The sequence below is a fragment of the Acinonyx jubatus genome, chromosome A2, assembly GCF_027475565.1.
Source record: "Acinonyx jubatus isolate Ajub_Pintada_27869175 chromosome A2, VMU_Ajub_asm_v1.0, whole genome shotgun sequence".
Lineage (NCBI taxonomy): Eukaryota > Metazoa > Chordata > Mammalia > Carnivora > Felidae > Acinonyx > Acinonyx jubatus.
Genome location: NC_069383.1, coordinates 133,141,697 through 133,165,145, shown reverse-complemented (window position 1 = coordinate 133,165,145; position 23,449 = coordinate 133,141,697). Strand labels below are relative to the sequence as shown.

The 23,449-nt window shown below is 40.8% G+C and overlaps 1 protein-coding gene across 17 annotated transcripts in view; it reads right to left on the bottom strand.

Moving 5' to 3' along the window:
* MAGI1 (membrane associated guanylate kinase, WW and PDZ domain containing 1) overlaps window positions 1-23,449 on the bottom strand; it is a 630,408-nt gene that overhangs the window by 252,075 nt on the left and 354,884 nt on the right. For all 17 annotated transcript variants that reach the window (XM_027039185.2, XM_027039188.2, XM_027039186.2 and 14 more), the window contains exon 2: window positions 1,416-1,532. In XM_027039185.2, the coding sequence (XP_026894986.1) occupies window positions 1,416-1,532 (117 nt within the window). The remainder of the gene's footprint in view (window positions 1-1,415; window positions 1,533-23,449) is intronic.

Here is a 23,449-nt window from a genome sequence, read left to right as displayed (position 1 = left end):
GTTCTAGAACCTGATCTTTAAAGGTCCCAGTGTAGACTTATAACCTATGTCCCTGCGGGTCTATGGTGCCTCACATTAGGTCTGTTTACCATTTTGCAGTGGTATCAGGAAACACTAGCACTCTGGCACGACTTGCAAACTATTTTTTTTTTCTTAAAGAAAACCATTATAGCAAACAAATCACAGCAGTAAGCTGGGTACCCTCAATTTCAAATTATTCCTCATTTTTTTTGCTGGTTAAAATATAATATTTCCTTTCTATTTTTTAATGTTTATTTATTTTAGAGACAGAGCACATGCGGGGGAGGGACAGAGAGAACCGGAGACAGAAATTGAAGCAGGCTCCAGGCTCTGAGCTGCCAGCACAGAGCCTGACATGGGGCTTGAACTCACAAACCATGAGATCACGATCTGAGCCGAAGTTGGACACTCAACTGACTGAGCCGCCTAAGTGCCCCTAAAAAACGGTATTTAAAAAAAAAAAATTCAAGCTTTGAAAGACTTGGTAATAACAGAAGGGAAAAATTCCAAGTACTAAAGCCAAAATCATTCTTTCTCCTCAATTTTAAATAAAATCATGCAATTCTAAGTGTCCCCAGGATTGCCACCTCATGATTAGCTATATAGGAATGCAGGTGGGTAGTGCACGGTAATACTTCACTACAACTCAGGTGCCCAAGCATCTGCCCCATGGACTGACTTCCTCCCTCCCTCTCTCCTTCTTCTCCTGCCCTTTCTTCTTTCCTTCCTTCCCTCAAAACAAAAACCTCGCTTTCATAGTCCCTATGCTCTCTGTCTTGCTTTCTCAGATTTGGTCTAATCTAATGGGTTGGGGGGACTGGAGTTTTTAATTGGTGGAAGCCATTTCTTCAAATGCAATTATGCGTGAAATCGAGATCAATGAATCTGGTCATGTTGGGGAAGCAGAGAGAGTCCACTGAGGCATTCTCTCCGCTGAGGGGCCACGAGGGCTCCCTGATCTCCACAGAGATCAATCTGAAGGCCTCTGGCCTGGTCCACCACAGTAATAACAATGATGATTAGCATTCATGGAGGCCTATGCCATGCCAGGACTTTGCAAAACCCTTCATCCCAGGTACTCCTCATTACAGTCTTATGGAATTCGTATGACTCAGATGTCGTTTCCACTGATGTGAAAACAGGCCCCTACAAAGGATAACTAATTTACTTGACATATAAGCAAGAAAGCGGGAGGGCAAGAACCTGAAGGCCAAGGAATTCACCTTGTGCTGTGCTGTATGTCGCAGGGTCACTTAGGATGCCCTGGACTTAGGGAGGCACTAAGTGAGCAAGCCGCCCAGTGTTCCAGAACCAACTGCTGAACTCTTCTGTCTCCACTAGCTTTCCACACACACATACACCCAGCAGTCAGATGCCCCAAAAGGGCTACTTACAAGGCACAGCATGGCGGTAAAGGTTATCCCTTATGGTCTGCTGGAGCTCATGATCAGGAGAGCCTTTCTGGAAGCGCTGATTGAGAAAATGTCGCAGGTCCTTGTTCAGTTTTCCTCCTGTGAGAAATATATAAAATAGACAAAACACATCAACCATGGGGCTTCCCAGAGATGAAGCAGGTTGACAGCAGAAATGCCACCAGAAGCCATTCTACCCAGCCACTCTCGGTCATTAGGAGGACCTACTTCAGGATTCCCTCTGCAGGAGAAAAGCATGCAAGGATGTAATAAACATAAAACAGCATTGAAAGAGCATTAACTTGGGGGGATCATTTCACGTAATACTAGAAGGCTCAAATAACAAAGAATTTAAACTAGGCTATTACATTTAAAATATGTGCCAGAGACCCTTGAAGACACTATTAAAGAGACGGCAAATGGCTGAGAACTTAAAGAGAACAATGGAGCAACAGCTGACAAATTATACAATGTTCTTTGACCACGGGTCCAACTGGTAGAAACTGACCCTATGAATATACTTGCAAAAGTCTGCGACATCTCCAGTATTGCTTATTGCGGTATTTTTATAATAGCAAATAAATGAAAATCAAAGCAGAAGATCTGAAAAAGACCACCAGGGATCAACTAAGTAAAGCATAGTTGATTCATACGGTAACTACTCCAAGAAAGGTATATCTGCTTAGTGTTAGTGTCAAAGGAAAATATGTGGGGTGGTGCATACTGTCTGACCCCTTTTGTGTAAAAAGGAACAAAGAAAAGGAGGCACTCTATATTGATGTGAGCCATCATCACAAAGTTTTTAACAACAGTTTCCTTTAGGTAGAAGGACATGAGCTTGGGAAGTAAGGGAGAAGATGTCTTCATTGTACAGACAGATATACAGATGTCACTCTTTAGTCTACAGACAGAGATATACAGACCTTATTATCCTGCATTGATTGCACAAACACTAGACACAGAGTGCTTTTTCACTATTGTTGTATAAGCAATAGCTACGTGAGTGAGCCTGTGTATTTCTTTGTAATTCTCTACATTAACAAAATAAAACAATAGCTAAATTACGGCTATAAAAATATGTCATAGAAACAAAAAAGGTAACCAAATGTTCTTTTTAAATTATAGACACAAATTATACTCTACAGGACCAACAGAAGGCTTGTAGATCAAGTTAGCTAATATTTATGCTTAATGGAGAAAGACTGGTTCAGTGACAGCTAAAAATAACCAGGCTAAAATCGTCTTTCCATTTTTAGACAAGATAAAAATTAGGTAAGAACATTTCTAGCCTTAGAGAAACAAAATAGCAATGCAGTATCTATGTGAACTACAAAATTCATGTCTTCAGATGGTAACTTCCCCATGGTCAGAAATGTGTATCATGAGGATGACATTGACAGTTAAGATGATGTTATGTCCTACCTAGACAGGAAACGACTGATCTTTATTTTAGTATCATGGTCAACAGATTCCTTATTACAGATGATTGCTTTATAGACTAACAAAACCTAATTTGAACTATTTTATTTGAGATGTATTATACCTAAGGTTTCAAGTGGCCAAAATCAAAATAGATATATTCGAGTCAATCCTGGGTCATTTAATAAATATTCAATAACTCATCAAATATTTGCTGAATAAAAAGGACACACATCCACCTATCCACTCCCCATCCCGCCCCTGAAAATGGTCATAAGGTTTGAACAATTTACAGAGGAATATATATGACTAGCCATCTAACCACATGAAAAGATATTTAATATCATTATCAGAAAAAGGCAAATCAAAACCACAGTGAAATTCCACTACATACCTATGAGAATGGGAAAATTTATTTTTTTTATTTTTTAATTTTTTTTAATGTTTACTTTTGAGACAGACAGACAGACATAGAGTAGGAGCAGGGGAGGGGCAGAGACAGAGGGAGACACAAAATCTGAAGCAGCCTCCAGAATCTGAGCTGTCAGCACAGAGTCTGACATGGGGCTCGAACCAAGGAACCATGATCTGAGCCAAAGTCAGGTCTCAACTGACTAAGCTACCCAGGCGCCCATAGAATGGCAAAAATTTAAAAGTCAGTATCAAGTGTTAGCAAGACTGGAGAACAAGAGGAACTTGTGGGCACTGTCGGTGGGCACAGAAAATGGTTCATTCTCTTGGGAAAAGAATCTTATAAAGCTAAACCTTCACTAACCGAACGACCCAGCACTTTCACTTGCATTTATGCAAGAGAAATGAAAGCAAGCACACTCCCCCACACATACGACTTCCGGATGAATCTCCACAACAACTTTCATCACTATGTAATAGTCCAAAAGTGGAAACAACCAAAATATCCATCAACAGGGGAAAGGATAAGCAAGCCGCCCTCTATTCAAATAGGGTGCTACACAACAGTTAACGGGAAGAGACCACTAACACATAGAGTACCATTCACACACGGAAAACACATAATGCTGAGCAAAGGCAGCTAGACACAAAAGGCAATATGGTATACAATTCCACTTACATATAAAGTTTTAGAATAATCTAAACTTTAGTGACAAAAAGCAGTTGAGTGGTTACCTGGGGCTGAGGGTAGGCAGAGGCTGACTGCAAAGGGGGACAAGGGAGTAAGATCTATGGAGTGTCCCAATGTCAGTTTCTTGGCTTTGCAATTGTACTATACTTATGTAACCAGTTCTCCCTGGGGGGAACCTGGATGCAGGGTACAGGGGATCTCTGTAGTACTGTTTACAATTTCCTGAGAGTCTAGAATGACTTTAAGACAAAAAGATTTTTTAAATTTTTTGTAAGTTTATTCATTTATTTTGAGAGATAGAGAGTGCGTGAGTTGGGGAGGGAAGACAGAGAGGGAGAGAGAATCCCAAGAAGCCTCAGCACTGTCAGCACAGAGCCCAACATGGGGCTCGAACTCACAAACCATGAGATCATGACCTGAGCACAAATCAGGAGTCGGACACTTAACCGACAGAGCCACCCAGGTGCCCCAAGACGAAAAGTTTTTGAAGGGGGAAGCACAAGGAAGTGTTTGAAGTAGATGCCAGTACAGAAAATCTTGATCGTGGCAGTGATAACATGGGTTTATATATTTATCGAAACTTATGGAACTGTGTGTGTGTGTGTGTGTGTGTGTGTGTGTGTGTGTGTGTGTATACTGGATACAATTTATAGTATGTATGTGACACTATTACAAAATTGATTTCAAAAGTTTAAAAAATAAACATGATTACCCAATGACTATGTGATAGGCTATTCTAAATGCTTAATTCTCAATTTTGCAGCAGAGAGATGAAGTGAAAGGAAAACAGATTAAATCTTGATAGTTAAGACAAAAAGGCTTGGGTTTAAATCCCGGTTCCACTGTTCACTGGCTGGTGAACCCAAGCACACTGTTTCACCTCTGAACCTTATCTGTGAAACGGAGCTCTGATAAAACAGAAGCCCTGTTATGAAATTGGTATAAGGATTAAATGAGATGCCAACACTGCTTGGCAAAGAGAAGGTGCCATGATAATGTAGGGTGGACAACCACTGAGGCAAGGGAGGGGGAAGAGCTGAGACCTGTTCAAAGATGGGCTGTTACTCTTTTTCAAAATGCCCATAAGCATAAAGCCCATTCCATTACTTGGAAATAGCTATGAACAAAATACAGGCACAGGGAAATTCAGACTAAAGGATATTTCTAGAGTTTCTGGAAGGGAATAAAACTCTACTGGTGCTAAAATTGTCCGGCCATATGTAAATGGGTTAGTATTTAGTGCATACTTAATACATTGTTGGCGCTGTGCTAGAGTTGAAATGAAACCAACTGGTAAATCGCTGATATTTAGGAGTCACATCGGCCAACTCTATCTCTAGGTAGAAGGTACTCAGGAGTTCGACCAAAAGGATACCAATGTTTACCAGCCAAATCTGCGTTGTTTAAGACCTAGAGTTTATATTCTCCATTGGAGACCACAGTTGCAGGCGGTAGAAAGACACTGAGCCATGAGTAGAAAAGATGTTATGGGATCCAAGTTACTGCTTGAGTCAAAAGCAAAATCCTAAAGAAGATTTGGGATACAGTATCTGTTTCTCCTATACAGAACCCAGGTACACACACCCTTATGGATCATATGCAGGTTACCTATCAAGATAAAACATGGGCTTATAGATGGGAAGGCATTCATTCTTAAGCCACAGACACTCTTGGTCTACACTTGAGATTTACATTAAAACTAGCCAAGGTAGCTCAAGTTTGTGATCATCGAACTAAAACTCCGCTTTACTGCAGATGTGCAAAAGGGCAGGGTTAACTATGCTGCCGGTTAACATTTACTCTGTGTTCCGTGACATTTGTAAGCGAAAAGCCTCAACCTTCCCATTATATTAAGAATACTGTACTTTTTGGCATCTAATCTCAAATTAATTGCCAATTATTCAGGGGATATGTCTATAAATCTTCTCCTAATTGTCAAGGCAGTGAGCCAATGAAATAATAAATTGCTAGAGAGAGAGAGACAGAGAGAGTCAGAGCATCTTCACTTTCTTTGAAATTCAAGATTTGTTTTGCAAGTGGAAAAGAGAACAGAGGTCAGAAATACAGGCAACTTTTTCCAAGAAAAGGATTCAGAGCTGATTTTAAGACAATTGTATAATTTCAGTGACAAAAATGAAGCTTACTCTCTGTCCTGCATTTGCCATTACTTTATATTTCATATCAATGTATCTGAAATTGTGTATCTTTTAAATTTAAAACAATGTATCTCTGCTTTTTTTAAATTCACACTGGTTTAGAGAAATTTAACCATGTCAATTCACGTAACCTTTGCTAATTACTTTAAATGTTGTGTAATATTCCATTTAAAAAATATACAATGTATTTGTCCTTCATAAAAAATTAGGCTATTTCCAATGTTGTTGCCAATACAACAATGCAATAATAAATGTCACTGTAATATTTTTCTTTTCAAATATGTATAGGTGCAGGAAAAAACATAGTATATACAGGGTTCAGTACTATCAATAGTTCCAGGCATCACTAGGTGTCTTGGAACATCTCCCCCACAGATAAGGGGGTGACTACATTTCTGGTGACTTGTACATCCTATCATATATACATATATGTAGTGATATATATAAATTATATACATATATATACACACATACAATATACACATATATGTGTGTGTGTATATATATATATTTATATATATATGATAGAATATATATCTCACATATACATTTTTTGTCTTTTATGCTTCCTCTTTGGTAACTTGCCTGTTCATATTCCTTGTGCATTTTCCTAATAGGCTGTCTTGTTATTTTTGATAAGATGTTCTTTATATACTCTGGATATGATTCCTTTATCAGTTACTTAAGTCACAAATTTTGCTTGTTACTATTTAAACATGAAATGATTCCTTAACATCATTGTGTAGTTCCTCCAAACTTTTCCTCTACATGCTACATAGTTTTCTGCCATCTCAACTAGAAGCATCATTTTCAAAGTGATGGATTATGAGGGGACTCTGCTTGGTCTGAACTCTATCTCCTAAACTATAGAATCCTAAGGGAGAACACTAGTCAACAGAAATAATCTTGACGGCCCAGAAACTAGGTTTCCAGAGATATTACTTGTGAGTCTTCTCGATTCATCCATTTCTAACCAAGGAGACAAAACATAACTCTCTCTGTGTTGTATAAGCTCCAGAACATAGAAGGTCAAAGAATAGTGTTTCCTTACAACTAAAATTTAGACTTTAACATATTTCAGATTTTCAATGCTAAGGAAAACGTGCATAAGGGTACTAAACTAATCACACTTCCAAGTGATTTACCATTAGCACACAATTTCTTCACGGAATGATTGTAGTTGTAGGAAAGATGTATTTATTAAGGCAACACAAATGGTTTGTAGTGCAGGGAGCTATTACAGCAAAAAAAAGTCTGTATCAGTTCAGCAGTTTACATTTGTAAAGGATAGGGTTTTTTTTTTAAGTGCAAAATTATAAATCGAAATACAAATTAGCTAGTTTTATCGTCGTAAAACTTACAACCTGAAATACAATTAGTGAGTTTTGTCTTTAAAAGATTTTGCCGTTTGTTTCTTTCTAACACATTTTTCCTGACATTTTTCTGACTGTAAAAGTCATAAAAAATAGTGGGGAGTTAGGATTTACTACTAATTGGATGGACCGACTGAATGGATGGCTGCACAACAGTGTGAAGGTACTCAACGCCACTGAACTGTACCCTTAAAATACTTAACATGATCTTATGTGATACATATTTTACCACAATAAAAAGGTAACCTATGTGAATTCCGAGGTTTGAAAAATACACAAAAGTACAACAATGAAGGTTAAAGATCAACTGTAACCTCATGTGCATCACCATTAACGTGTTGGTACTGAATGCCCCGTGTATGCCTACCTACGCATACAGACAGATGCCCTTACTGTACCCTCACACACATGGGGGATTCATTCACTCATTCAACCAGATATTTATTAAGTCCCGACAGCCAGACAATCGGTGGGCCCTGGGGACATACCACGACAACACAGAACTCCTGAACAGGAACTAACACACAAGTTTTAGCAAACATGAACCGGGCTGGCCTCTGAGCAGAGGTCATTGTTAAGATGAGAAAGCAAACGAGGCAAGAACCAAGTTAACTCTGCCAAGTGTGGGGAAAACAGCATTCTAGACAGAGAATGCCGCATGTGCAAATGAACGGAAATAGAAAGGAGGCTGGCGTGTTTGAGAAAAAGCGTGGAGCTCGGACAGGGGCAGCACACGCAGAGGTGGAACAGAGAAGCTGGGGCGGATCATGCTGTGCCTTGCAGGCCAAGATAAGGAGTTTGCATTTTATTCTAAGCTCCTTAGGAATGTAGTGAAGGGAGGGCAGTCAGGGACATAAGGAAGGCCTCATCTCCCTGTTGAGATTCTCCCCGCAGCTGTGCAGTGGGTCAAGAGTAGAGGGAGGTGGGGGGGCGCCTGGGTGGCTCAGTCGGTTGAGCATCCGACTTCGGCTCAGGTCATGATCTCACGGTTCATGAGTTCGAGCCCCGCGTCAGGCTCTGTGCAGACAGCTCAGAGCCTGGAGCCTGGTTCGGATTCTGTGTCTCCCTCTCTCTCTGCCCCTCCCCTGCTCATGCTCTCTCTCTGTCTCAAAAATAAATAAAACATTAAAAAAAATTTTTTTAAAAAGAGTAGAGGGAGGTGACAGCGTGCGGCCAGTGTGGCTGATCACACAAGACCAGAAGTGGCCTGGAATAAAGAAACAGATGAAAAGAAGAAGGGCAGGAGCACAGAGAGAAGATGTAACTTAAAGCTAGAAGCAACAGGGTGTGCCCGCGTGATGGAGGAAGATGCCAAATGCAAAAGAGGAGTCAAAAGTGATTCCCACGTCTGGGCTTAAGTGCTGATGCCCACAGGGGAGGAGAACACAGGAGTTCCATTAGATACCTATTAAATAGGGGATAGGGAGGATCATGCCCGGCATGAGGATTTACATCCACATGGTCTAACAAATAATTCATACTCTAGCAGTGCTCGAAAATTTAGTTTTAATAGCACATATGTGTCATGTCTCATTCCATCACAACCTATTTAACTATTACCCATCAGTAAGCATATGAATGAGTTCCATTGTGATTATCCTCCTTGGATAAAACCTATCTGTATTTCTTTTTTTTTTTAAGTTTATTTGTTTATTCTGAGAGAGAGAAATAGAGAGAAAAACAAAGAGCAAGAAGAGGAGGGGCAGAGAGTGGGGTAGAGAGAATCCCAGGCAGGCTGTGAGTGCAGAGTGCACTGCTGTGAGTGCAGAGCCCCACTAGGAGCTTGATCCCATGAACCATGAAATCATGACCTGAGCCAACATCAAGAGTTGGATGCTTAAGTGACTGAGCCACACAGGCGCCTCAAATCTAACTGTATTTCTGATTATCTTCTCACAATCCTTGAAGTGGAAATAGTGGGACAAAAAGCATAAAATGATACAAATTCTCTCCCAAAAGACTGTAGCAGCTTCCCTTTATTCACCTTGATTCTAAATGCCTCCAAAGTAGCTATGTGGATGCATCATCATATTATCAGTTTCCTGTTATCAGACATTTAGATGTCTTTCCTCTGAAAAAAATGATCCAGGTCATAGGAGTACCTGGATGGCTCAGTGGGTTAAGCCTCCAATTCTTGGTTTCAGCTCAGGTCATGATCTCATGGTTTTGGGGGTTCGAGCCCTGTGCTGGGCTCTGTGCTGACATCACGGAGCCTGCTTGGGATTCTTTCTCTTTCTCTCTCTCTGTCTTTCTCTATCTGCCCCTCCCCCACTCATGCTGTGACTCTCTCAACATAAACAAAAAATTATTTTTAAACGATCATAAACAATGTTGCAATGAAAAATCTTGAGTATGTATGTTTGCTAAAACCCTCTAGAAGTGGAATTACTAGAACAATGAGCACAATCGTTAAAGATTCTTCACATATACTGACAAACTGCTTTCCAGAAAGGTTTCCACTCACCTCTAGAAGAAGTACAATATCACTAATCTAATTACAGTGCCAAAATGAGGATTGTTTTTCCCTTTTTAAGTATGCTTTTTTTTTTTTTTTAAAGTAATCTCTATGCCCTCCATGGGGCTGGAACTCACGACCCTGAGATCAAGAGCTGCATGCCCGGCCCGGCATCCCTAAGTATGCGTTTTTAAAAGTTTTCCATCAATAATTCAAACAGATGCCAACACTATATTATACAAGCAACATGGACGGTTAAAATACGTTTCTCTTCAATCTGAGAAACTGTTGGTTGCAATGAGAAAATTTTTGTGGAGAACGGCCTGTGGCAAAATAATGGATGAATTCCATTATCATTATGTATTTAAGTAAAATGAAGAAACAAACAAAACCCTTTGCCTTTAAACACAAAGAGATTGAGAACACTCAGTATGCCAGTTCTGACAGATTTGCTTCCAAGCCTGCCTCCCCCAGATGGCATGTAAGCATTGGTCACAATCAAGGGTCAGCAAAATTTTTCTGCAGAGTGCCAAGGGTCAGACAGTACACATTCTCCGCCTTTGGGAGCCCATCTGGACCCCGTCCAACTACTAAAGTTTGCCTTTACAGTCCAAAAGCAGCCACAGATGATATGTAACCAAGGTTTTTTCTCAATAAAACTTTATTTACAAGAAAGGGCAGCGGACTTAGTCCGCTGACCAGAGCCTGCTAAGTCGTCACTGTAGATGCTGGCTTCGAATCTCCAGGTGAGCGTTCTTAGGGTACAGGGTATTCAGCGTCTCCAAGGCTAGTCTTAGCAGCGTTACCCAGAAACCTGCTGAGTTGCAAATTACCAGCTTCACCCAAAACTTACTGAATTAGAAACTCTGCGGGTCCAGTTCAGCAGTCTGTGTTTTAACAGACCGTCCAGGTGGTTCTCAGACACACTGATATTTGTGACCAATGGTCCCTATGCCAAAGCAAAGTCCCCCTAACAAAATGTGGGGAGCTAGGCTCAGAAAACAAACCCATTTCCTTATCTGTCACCAATGGTCCCCATCTCTCTGCATACCTCAAGAGATGCCAGTCCTCCTGGGCTAATAATAACACCTTATAATAACAAGCACAGTGCAAATGACACCAGGCAGGTGGGGCATCATCAGACATGCAGAGATTGAATCCATTCCCCTAGTGGCACAAAGACAGTTGTTCTTTCAGTCATGTTTCTGTAGAACTTAAAAAAAAAGTGGGGCGCCTGGGTGGCTCAGCCGGTTAAGCGGCCGACTTCGGCTCAGGTCATGATCTCGTGGTCCATGAGTTTGAGCCCCGCATCGGGCTCTGTGCTGACAGCTCAGAGCCTGGAGCCTGTTTCAGATTCTGTGTCTCCCTCTCTCTCTGACCTTCCCATATTCATGCTCTGTCTCTGTCTCTAAAATGAATAAATGTTAAAAAAAAAATTAAAAAAAAGAAAAGAAAAGAAAAAAAGAGACTGCAGGAAAGATTTATGTCTGCTGATGAAGCTCTAGAAACTACTATTTACATGTAACTCCCCACATGGACAAGCACAAAACATTTTGCTAGCACTTCAGGACATCCACATGATTATTATTTCCTGCCTGTCTCCTCTCTTCTTTTTCTCCTGGTGAATCTTTCCATACCAAATTTCATCCCACAGCGAGAAGAAACCTGAATTAAGCATAGAAAGAAAGGCACGGCTTAAATTCCATCATCTCTATTTTTCCATTATTCCCAGCCTTTTGTGCTTCTTGTATTTATTTCAGTTAAACTGGTATAGTCAAATAACATCTGTTCAGGAAAAAAAAAAATGAAAGATTTACAAAAGGGAAAGGCAAAAGACAATGTTGCTCTGTAGGCAAAGTAACCTATCTGATGTGAGTTTATGACCAGCAATAATCAACAACACGGCTGAAGTCAGAGGTCTCTACACTCAGGTCCTTGAGTGCAATCTGTAGACATGTGTGTGCCCTTCAAGAAGACACTAAATTCTTAAGAAGACACTGCATTGGGATCTAACGGAGCTCTGCTCGGTGACCTGCTGGACTGGAGTGATGCCAGTGAGCACTTACTGAGCACTTTTAACAGGCAGACACAGTGCTCAGTCCTAACTTTGCAATCCTCACCTCACATCAGTGAGGTTGGTTCTATTTCCAGTCGCATTCTACAGAACAAAAAAACTGAGGTTAACAGGCTGCCCCATCGCCCAGGTAATTAGGCAAAAAGGAAATATATGTAAATCTAGACAGATGAAATAAGAATGCAAGATGTTAACAGCTGATCAGTTAGAGGCAATCATGGCATATACTACGCTGTTGATTCAATATGTTATGCGGTTTATGGGTTTGATATTTTCTAAAACAAGAAAGAGTAAAAGAAAAGAATGGTTTTTGTGAAGCAGTGACATTCACCATGCCACTAGAAAACATTTTATGTGAATCTCAACATAAAAACTGAAGACTGACTTCCCTCTAAACATAGTACAGTTGCCCCAATACCCTCTCGATGTTCAACATAGGTAGAAACCAAGAAAGTGACATGTCAACAGCGATGACTTCCAAAGAACATTCAGCCAAGGAGCCCAAGCGAAGTTCCTTCCCAGGAACCAGCACCTGTCCCCTTGGCTTTCAGGACACTGTTGATAAGGAAGGTGTTTTAAATGCTTCTATGCAAATGCAAACGGAGATCCTATAGGCATCTCACAGCCCAGAACTTCCATAGTAATTAACACAGCTGTTCTCCGACCCCTGCGAGCCTTACCCCAATTCAGTTTCAGCCAGGAATGGATAAAATGGGTCACAAACTCTATTCTAATATAGTCTGATATCATTCACACAGTAGGTTGGGGCCAGAGATCCAGGGGCTCTGACCTATATAGTGAGAAATCTCACTATACAGGGTTACAATTGAACATGCCACACCAGCTTCTGCTGGATCATAGAACAGGGGCCACGAGCAACATCCCATCATTTCATGGGCCTGAAAAAGCTGAGACCCTTTCCCACAAACAAAGCATCTCCGTGAGTATTCTTTGCACAGTACCTCTCTTTAAAAGATTTTTCAAAGCTGGGGACCAAAGACAGAATCACAAGTATATGGTCCAAGCAGGTGAGAATGGAAAAGAAAACATCTCAGGCACCAGGAGGATTCTAGAATAGACGTAGGCAAAATTTATCTGTAAGGTCTCATAGTACATACTTTATCCTTTGCAGGATGAAAGGCCTAGGCTCCAACCACTCTGCTTTTTTTTTTAAAGAAGAAAACCAACACTAGACAATAAGTAAATGAGTGCATAGCTGTGTTCTAAATAAAAACTTCATTACAAAACCAAGCAGCAGGCTAGATCGGGCCCATAAGCTGGAGCTGGCCACTCCCTGTTGTAGAGGGTTACGTCTCTCTCTCAGAAAACGTTTATGTTACACTTTCTGAAAACGGCCAGAGGTGTGGGGGTTCATGCATCGGGATGTGTGCAAGTAGCACCTGGTGTGTAAACCATTCCCTTAGAAAAGGAGTAGGAAGGTGAGGTGTGGGTCCACACTGATGGGCTTTCACAACGATATTCAACAGGTGAAAAATATCCATTCCCACATCCTCTATAAAGTAGAAAAAATTCACATATTTAAAGACCTGGATAGCTTTCAGAGAAATTTATCAAATGACTCCTGAAATAAACTCTGTTACTGGCATCAATCTCCAGTTTATACAAATATACAGAATAGAAAAATGCATACGTCATAAACACAGATTTCCCTTTGATGATTACAAATTTTGTGCTTTATCATAAATTACTTTTCTGAACATTATCTCCTTCAGTCCTTGTAAAACCCAGTGAGAAAGGTGGTATCATTCCCACTTTAAACCACATGAAGAAAGACTCTCGGTGCAGGATTAGAATCACATGTTCTAGTTCCAAAGTCTTGGCTTTCCTGTCTCCACCGTTGGACTTTGAACAAGGTGTTCATCCACATCTAAAGAGTGAAACGTAGAACTATGGACTGACATTCTTCAAAACTGTCAAGCTCATGGAAACACAAGGGAAGATTAAGAACCTGATACAGATTAGAGGAGTCTAAGACGTGGCAACTAAATGTAACGTATCCTGCATGAATTTAGTGACATGAAGGACGCTAGTGGGGGAAAAAAACCCTAGTGAAATCTGAGTTAAGACTGGAGTTAGTTAATAGGGCCTCCTGGGTGGGACAGTCGGTGAAGCATCCAACTCGTGATCTCACCTCAGATCACGATCTCACAGTGTGTGAGTTCGAGCCCCGCACTAGGCTTTGCGCTCATGGCACAGAGCCTGCTTGGGATTCTGTCTCTCCTTCTCTCTGCCTCTCCTCCATTTGTGCATGCTCTCCCTCTCTCCTTAAATAAACAAACTTTAAAATAAATTTTTTTAAAAGACTGGAGTTAATAGTAATGTACTAGCTTAACTTATTTTTGACAAATGAACAACCATTATACAAGATGTTAGTATTAGGGGAAATTCCATGAGATTCGGGAACTTCTGTATTGTCTTTGCACACTTTGCATCTAAAGTATTTCAAAATAGAATCCATTTGTTAAAAATGGATACATTGTACCTATTATGTGCATGTGGCTGTGTGCAGGGCTCTTGGCCATTTTATATGTTGCAAATCCACCAAGGTAAGAATTCTGACAGAGATTTCCCTCTCTGGGTTAACCACAGCTCCCACTTCCAGAATGTGGTACGTAGTATAGCTGTTAAAAAATATTTGGGGGCACCTGGGTGGCTCAGTCGGTTAACTGTCCAACTCTTGGTTTTGGCTCAGGCCATGATCTCAGTTTCATGAGTTCGAGCCCTGTGTCAGGCTCTGTGCTGGCAGCACGGCCCCTGCTTGAGATTCTCTCTCTCCCTCTCTCTGCCACTCTCCCACTCATGCTGTCTCTGTCTTCCTCGGGATAAAGAGATAAACTTGACAAAATTTATTTTAACATTAGAATTGAGTTCTAGTTCATGGGCTGGTCATCAGACATTTTCAGTCTCCATAATTCCATAAACGATTATCACTTTCACACTTGACTATTTTCATTTCATCTCACTGTAGTCTTTAGGCTGTTATTGAAAAGTGATTATAAATAATGGGGCTATAAAAAGCCATTCAATAATTAGGACACTAACTGGCCACATGCCCACCTCAACCATGGAAGGTGATTTGTGTTAGGCAACCCCATCACATCTGCCAGCCTCTGACGGGGCTCTTGGGTTGCACATTAAAACTGCTCTGAACAGCCATTTTTTCTTGATTAGAAAAGAGACCAGTAAGCCAGTTTTAGAGCTTTTTCAATTGTATTTGCAAGGAAAGAAAACAATAGACCATTTTTTGCCTTGCTATTTCACATATCCAGAGAACGGGGGGGAAAGCACAGGCCATAAACTAGATCAGGTCAAAGTCTTGGCCACTGTCATAGAATGGGAAAGACCTAAATGAAATCTAAAGACAAAAGACCTAACCAACCACACCTCATCTACTCAATGCCTAAGACTTCAATATAGCACGCAAGCTTAAAACTATTTAATATTCATCAAATGGTTCTCAACAGGACTACCACTGGCATCTTGGGCAAGACAAGGTGTTGTTGATGGTACATACCTCCCTGGACATCAGCCTCCCTGTTCTCAGCAGCTCCCAGATGACCACCTGAAGGTCTCCCCAGTCACTGAACCACCTGGGTAGGACAGTCCTACCACAGGGAGATAGCTAAATGAGTACCAGTCAGGGAAAAGTTGTGCTTAACTGATGAATTTTTTTTCACTGAGATCCAAAAGCGTATTAGAAAAGAATATTGCAAAAGCGCCCCTGGTGAGGAGGGTTCCAAACTGCTAAGATTCTAGGCTCTACATGCACAGGCTTACAGGAGCTTCCATGTCTTCTAGAATAGGGCTGCTGACCGAGAGGCGGCAGAGCTCAGTTCTGAAATCAAACGTTTGAGCTAATCATCACGCGGGGTCTGCAGAGGTCTTCTCTGACAAAAGTCCCCATAGGGGGTCCTCCATCAATGTCTCTCCCATTGCTTTATCGGGTTCATAGGCATTATCATTCTTTGAAATGATTTTTTTTTCCTTTTTCTTTCTTACCTGTCGCCTCCCTCAGCATGAGTCTCCTATGAGAGCTGAGCCCATCTCAGCGTAGAGTAGGGGTTGTGATACAATTAGCACCTTTGGGGACGCAGTGATGAACTCAATTATGAGACGAGGGGGCACCCAGGGGCTCAGCTGGTTAAGCATGTGACTCTTGATTTCGGCTCAGGTTGTGATCTCACAGCTCATGGGGCTGAACCCCGCGTCAGGCTCCATGGTGACAGTGCGGGGTCCACCCGGAATTCTCTTTCCCTCTCTCCCTGCCCCTCCCCTGCTCGCATGCTCACTCTCTCTCTTTCAAAAATAAATATGCATTAAAAACAGATGAAGGATAACATGAATGAAAATAACATAAGCAGTAGCTAAACCAGAAGCAGGCAGGCAGATGCTGCCATCCTGACTTTGCCATTAGTGACCTCTTCGTTCTTGGGCAAATCCCTTAATCACCCAGGGTCTCAGTTTCCTCATCAAGAAAGTGGGGATAATGAGAGTACCTACCCAAACAGGGCTGTCATGAGGAACACACAAGTAGATGCAACATAATGCTCAGTAAACGTTAGCCACCCTCCCCCTCAGCATCTGACTCGAAGCAAATGTATTTCCAAAACACCTTGCATGGAATTGTGTCTGTTCTCGAGGAGAGCAATTTTTTTTAGGATTCATAATTACGACTACATGCATACAACAAACAAGTGAAACAAGCCAGCCTTCCCATATTTGCTAGACTGCAAACTAATTAAAACCTGTGTGTCATCCCCAGATTGCCTGCATGCTCCCACTTCTGTACAGATCACACTGTGTGGCCAGAGGTGTGTGGGGAAAGAGTTAGGAATTCGAGGTTGGTCTGAATGGCAGCCGCGCACAGTACCAGACGTCAGGGAATCCAGTGTTCATTTTTTTTTTATTTTGCCATTTATTTATATGCTTTTCACCTATCCAGCAGCACACTGTTTATTCATTACTTTAATGTGGATTACTGTGATAACTAACGATGTTAATCATCATGTCAGATGTTAATGGCACATCTATTCATTTGTGAAGTTTCTGTTCAACTTGTTTGCCAATTTTTTTTTTTAACTAGGTTTGTCTTCTTGACATTGACTTGTAAGACTTCTTGATACATCCTGGATACCAGTCTTTTGTCATGAAAACATGTTGCGAATATCTTCTCCCGGTCCGTGACATATCCATTCACTTTCTTGATGATGTCTTTTGATGAATGGACGTTTTGATTGTTGATGGAGTCTAATGTATCAATTTTTCTGCAGTTTCTCTTCTGTGTTATTCATTTGTTACAGATGAGTCAGAAAACTGCATAATGAAGTAGAAGAACCCTGGGCAAGGGTCAGGAGACCTGGATTTGACACCTAAATCTGTGTGCTATTTGTGTTTGGCAAAGTCATTTGTGAGAGTTAATTTTACCTGTCAACTGGGTCTCGGGGTGCCCAAGTATTTGATCAAATAGTATTCTGCATGTTTCTGTGCAAACGCTTTTGGATGAGATTAACATTTAAATTGATACAGTGAATAAAGCAGACTGCTCTCCCCTGTGTGGGTGGCCCTCACCTAATCAGTAGAAGGCCTGAATAAAACAAAAAGTCTGATCCTTCCATAAGTAAACGGGAATTTCTCCTGCCTGAGCCTAGGAGCTAGAACATCAGCTCTTTCTTGCTTTGGACTCTAATGGAAACACTGACTTTTCCCGGGTCTGAAGCTGTGTAGCCTCTGGACTATAACCGAACACCATCAGCTCCCTTGGTTGTCAGTCCTTCAGACTGTGACTAGAACTGTACCATCAGCCCTCCTGGGTCTCTAGCTTGCCAACGGCAGGCCTTGGAACTTGCCAGCCACCATAATTGCATAAGCCAATTTCCTAGAATAAATTAATCCCTCTTTACACGCACACATACACACACCCTGTTGGCTCTGTTTCTCTGACGGACCCTGATTATACACCATCTACTTCTTCTAGCTCCGAAAGGGCACATAGCATTCTGACAGATGCTTTGTGACTGTTGCTAAAATCTCTAACCAACTGCCCTAGTTCACATATCCATAAATGCAGAGGCTGGATTCCCCAAAACCAAAGATCTCTCCCATTCTAAAAATCTGATACTTATCTTAGCCTCACCTTCCTAATCAGGCAACATCTTCTCCCTTGGGGGTCTTCCTCCAAAATTGATTTGGCTGAGCCTCTCAGAAACAGGGACCTAACACCCTCCTGGCTAATCAAGTCAGCAGTAATTCTAACAGGCCCCTGCGACATACAAACCTATTCTGGCTTGTCTCCACTGTGTGGACGCACGGCTACAAGAGTTGAAACAGTTCAAAGTTGACTGCACAATAGGGGTTTTAGCAGCTGACTTCTATCAGTGTCACAGAGATGCTCACGCCACTTCTAAAATAAACATTTTAAAAACTGTAACAGAGATGCCAAATGTGCCAATAAACCCAATTACTGACTGCCACTACCAGGCAAGCCAATTCTTGAGCTCCACAGCAACCAAAACATAGCAGAGGATGCAACATTTGTTAGAGGAACAAAGTGAAACCTATCAAACACCCCGGGCTTTGGGAACCTGTGACACCCTCTTTCATGGCTTGATTTCAGACCAGTCCGTAGGAAAGGGAAATTTACCTTTAGAAATTAAAGTGACTTTAATTTTGCAATGCCTTTTGGAAAATTAACCTACACCCTAGAGAGATGCCAAGCCAAAACTGAGAATTCCTGCCTTTTAATGACCCTATATGAAAATTAGGTAATGGTGACCCGGCAGCTATAGGGAGAGCCTGAAGGAATTCAGTTCACTGGCCTTCCCTCACAAGGCTTTAACAGCAAAAATGAACAGCTGTGCTCTCCTTGGGTCACTGAATGTTCTTTAATATCAAGCAACCAGCCAGAATTCAGGATTACTCAGAATTTAAGTGGTAGCTGGACATTTCCTCAAAAGGAAGGGCCTGAACCTTGGTGAATGTCAGAATCATCCGGAGGCACATCTAAAATAATCCTGGGGCCTTGGCCCGCACATCAGACAAGTTAAATAAGTGTCTATGGGAAGGGCTAGGCATTGCTGTTTGTTTTTTGTCTCCCCTAGTGATCCCAATGTGTAGCCAGGGTGCTAAGCCTAACCCACTTCTCTGATCCTGAATTCTCAGTGGACTCACTAATTGCAGAACATCTCTAGGCATCACCTTGTGTTTATAGAGCATCCTAGAGGATCTCCTAAGATGAAGTGCCTTGAGCTTCAAAGTAGAAATGTAAGACTGTGAACCAGCAGCAGGGTGGGATGGGCAGGAGGGAAGAACATCAAGGCAGAAAGGAGGTTAAAAAAAAAAAAAGCTCTAACACCCTCTTAAAGTCACAGCCCTGGGAATTTAAATTGGGTTTCTGCCTGCTCTGACTGGGGAAGCAAACTCAAATTAGCTGGGTAGAAGACTCGTCTCAAAGGATCAGGGGACTCTGGGCGACCTGTACTTTGATGTCTCTCACTGCAGCTCAGCACATTTCTTGCTTTCACACCAATTCTTGAGAGAAGTCCTAAGTGACTTATGTTTAGTCTGAAGGACATACATCAAATAGCAATGGTGGGCTAGGGGCTAGGGGCATGAAGGTTTCCGCCTGGCTGTAAGGGAGGACAAAGAACAAGGTGAGAAAGGGCGGAGTCACAGCACAAATGCAGGGCTTTCCCACACTGAAATAAAAACACTGATGTTTTCACAGTGCCACAGGCTGACTCCTGAGGTGGAATAGAGCGCCACATTTAGAAAGAGCTAGAGAAGATGAAAGAACAAACAGAAGGCTCCCTCAAATTAAACACAACGCGAATGTGTCGTGAATCGAGTAATTCTTCTGTTGATGGCTTCCACGCTAACACTGAACCATGTGCTTATTCCCTTAAAAGCTTTCTTCAAGCGCCAGCACCAACTGTTGCTTTCAGCCACTCCCACATCCTGATCAAGCTCTTCCGTGCTCCCAGGAACAATTTGATTTCATTTAACGAGGTATTATTCCGCCACTGGTCAAAGATACAGGAGGTACTACGATCATGCCTTCTCTCCAAAAGACTCCGAGGGAGTAAGTGAAAAGGCTTCAGAAATGTTCCACCACCAAACTAAAAATATTTAAGGTGGCAGAAAACCTTGCCTTCATTCAGATACCAGAATATTCCATAAAGTGTTTCTATAGAGGCTTAACTGAACATCTACCCCATCCATCCACCACCTTGACATGTAGGTTTTATTTATATATACTGAAATCACACTGTTATCTTAAAAGTTCCAGCAAAATGAAACTACGAAAGTAAAGCAGTTACACTTTCCTTCCTTTTTCTTGGTAAAAGACGACTAGCTTAACATGTGCTTTTCTCCCCATAATTAGAAAGATTCTGGAAAGAGAAGAATGTAGTCAAACAGGCTTGAGCAAAAAGTGGCTTAAAAAGAAGTCATATACATATATATATATATATATATATATATATATATATATATATATATATGAATAATAATGAATAAAAGCTCCATTGCTCATTTGATAGGTATTACCTGCCTGGAAATTAAAACCCACTTTGTGCTATCTCTAGAGAAGACCTCCTGTTCCAAAATGAGGGTCTAATGTTTGAATTGTGCAAGCCAAATCAGCTTGAAAAAACAGAAGGCACAGCTAAGCTTTAGCAGAACAATCCCTGACATAATATGCCAAGGAATACGTTTGACAAAACAGAAGCAGAAAAATATTTTCAAAATCCGTTCTTGGCTTAAATATAGCATTTGGCACCTCAAGCAAACACAGAGAACAACTGATTTGGTGGTGCTATGTGACATTCTGAACTACAGCAGGCCAGATGGTAGGGCAGGTTATTCATTTCTCAGCTCCTTACCCTCTTTGCTCATCCATTAGTTACTCCACAGTTCGGGGTCCCCTGGAAGGGCTGGAAAGAAAAGAACTGGGTAAAGGCATATAACCAGTTTTCTTAGTAATTACTCTCTCCTTTAAAACCATTCTGATGGCAAACATCTTATGCCAACTCAACAGCTCTCATTATTAAATGTTCTGGACCACAGAGCTAAGTTGGTATCTCACCTGCTGTCTATAAAAAGTAAAGGGGTAACACTTTTTCTTCTGGAAAGTTGGGGCAGATGTATGTTTCCCTATTCCTCCCACTAAGTACAACAACAGACCTTGGATGTCATCTATTAAAAAAAAAAAAAAAAGAAGAAGTCTCTGAAATGTAAACAGAGGAAGGCAGACCAGCTAGGAACCTCAGGACAGACCTCAGCAAGGTCATGAGTTCCATGGGTTTTCTTTACGCCTCACATATCCCAGAATCGGAGCTGAAGAAGCCAACAACCAGTAAGTGATAATAGGTACAAACAGAAAAAGTCCTGAAGAACCAGGAAAGAGGTAGACTAGCAAGACAGAAAACTTTTAGACAATAACTGCCAAACCCCAGCCAAACACAAAAGGAAAACAAAACAACAAAAAACCATGGTCTCACTAACACCCAGTCCAGAAACGACCAAGTTGAAAGCCTAGATGTCTACCTTCTCTAGTCTACAGTGGTATACCCCAATCTTCCCTCCATATGTCAGGATGATACCAGATAACAATGAGTAGGGAAATGAATTTTCAATCCCACTGGGCTACAATAAACCCTTTCTCCTTCCTACTACTTCCCTCCCACGTGTGTGGGGAGCTTATGGGAAGCCACAACTCCTGTCCCACACAGCAGGAATAAAAAGCCACTCCCCAAATGTCAATGGAAGAAGAGTGAAGACCCTCGACTTCTCCGCAGCACTGGCAGTCACAAGGTGTCACCCCTACTTCCTCTGCCAAAGCGGTGTCAAACCAAACTATGTGAAAGCTAAAGTTTAAATACAATTCTGATTCTGATAACAAAATACCCCAAATGTCCAGATTTTAGCTGAAAATCACTCATCATGATGAGAACCCCAAAAAATCTCAGTAAGAATGAAAAAGATAATAAATAGACACCAGCACGGAGATGAAAGAGATTTCAAAATTATCTGACAAAGATTTAAAGGCATTCATTATCAAAATCATTCAAAAAGCAATCATAAACATACTTGAGACAAATGAAAAACTATAAAGTCTCAACAAAACAATAAAAGATCTAAAGGTAAAACAAGTAAAAATTTTAGAGGTATAAATTACCATCAATGAATAGGATCATGAAGAGTGGACAGAGGAAAGAATCAATCAACTTGAAGGTAAAACATTAAAGATTATGCAACCTGAGGAAGAGAGAAAATGACTAGAAAAAGAGAAACAGGGCCTTGGGGACTTGTGAGACTCGAACAAAAAATATAACGTGTGTCACTGGAGTCCTAAAGGAAAGGAGAAAGAGGGCAGGGATAAAAACTTAAGAAATAATGAATGAAAACCTCCCCACCATAGCAAAGCATATTCAAGAAGGTAAGCACACCTAACACAGAATAAAGTCTGAAAAATCCACTCCAAAACACATCATTCATAATGAAATTTCTGAAAACTAAAAGAAAAGCAAAATATTAAAAAGAAGTTAATGAAATAACACTTTACCTACAGGATTAAAATAATTAGAACGATGTGGGTTTTTCATCAGAAACTATGGAGACCAGAAAGAGGTACAACATTTTTCAAGGGCCGAGGAAAAAAATAACTCAGAATTCTCTATCAGATAAAATATGCTTCAGAAATGAAGTAGAGGAGCACCCGAGTGGCTCAGTCAGTTACGCGTCCAACTTTTGATTTCAGTTCATGTCATGATCTTACAGTTCGTGAGACTGAGCCCTGTGTTGAGCTGTGCATTGAAAGTGCAGAGCCTGTTTGGGATTCTCTCCCTCTCTCTCTGCACCACCCTCACTCACAAGTACGTGCATGCTCTCTAAACAAACAAACAAACAAACAAAAAACAAACTTTAAGAAAAAAAGAAACAAAGTAGATATCAAGACATTCTCAGATAAAGGAAAAGACTCACCCTAAAAAGATAGCTACAGAAGTTTCTAAACAGAAAAAAAGTTATAAATGGAGAAATTTTAGAATAAGAGTAAAGGAGAAAAGACAATGGAAAGTGCAAAACTATAGATAAATAAAACATATTTTCCTAGTCCCCTCAAATTTTCTAACAAAATATATAACACTGTCTGATGTTGGTCTGAGTGTACATGGAGGAAACATTTAAGACAACAATATTTAAAAGAATATAAACAGAGGTAAAGTGTCAACAATTCACTCACTTGAATGGTAAAATGACAAGAATAGTGGACTGTGATGAGTTATTTTATATTTACTTATATATAATATAAAATAACCTAATTAAAATTCTATATTTACATATGTATGATAATATATATATACATACATACATATATATAAAGCAACCAAAGCCTATAAAAAGAGATACGCTCAAAAAC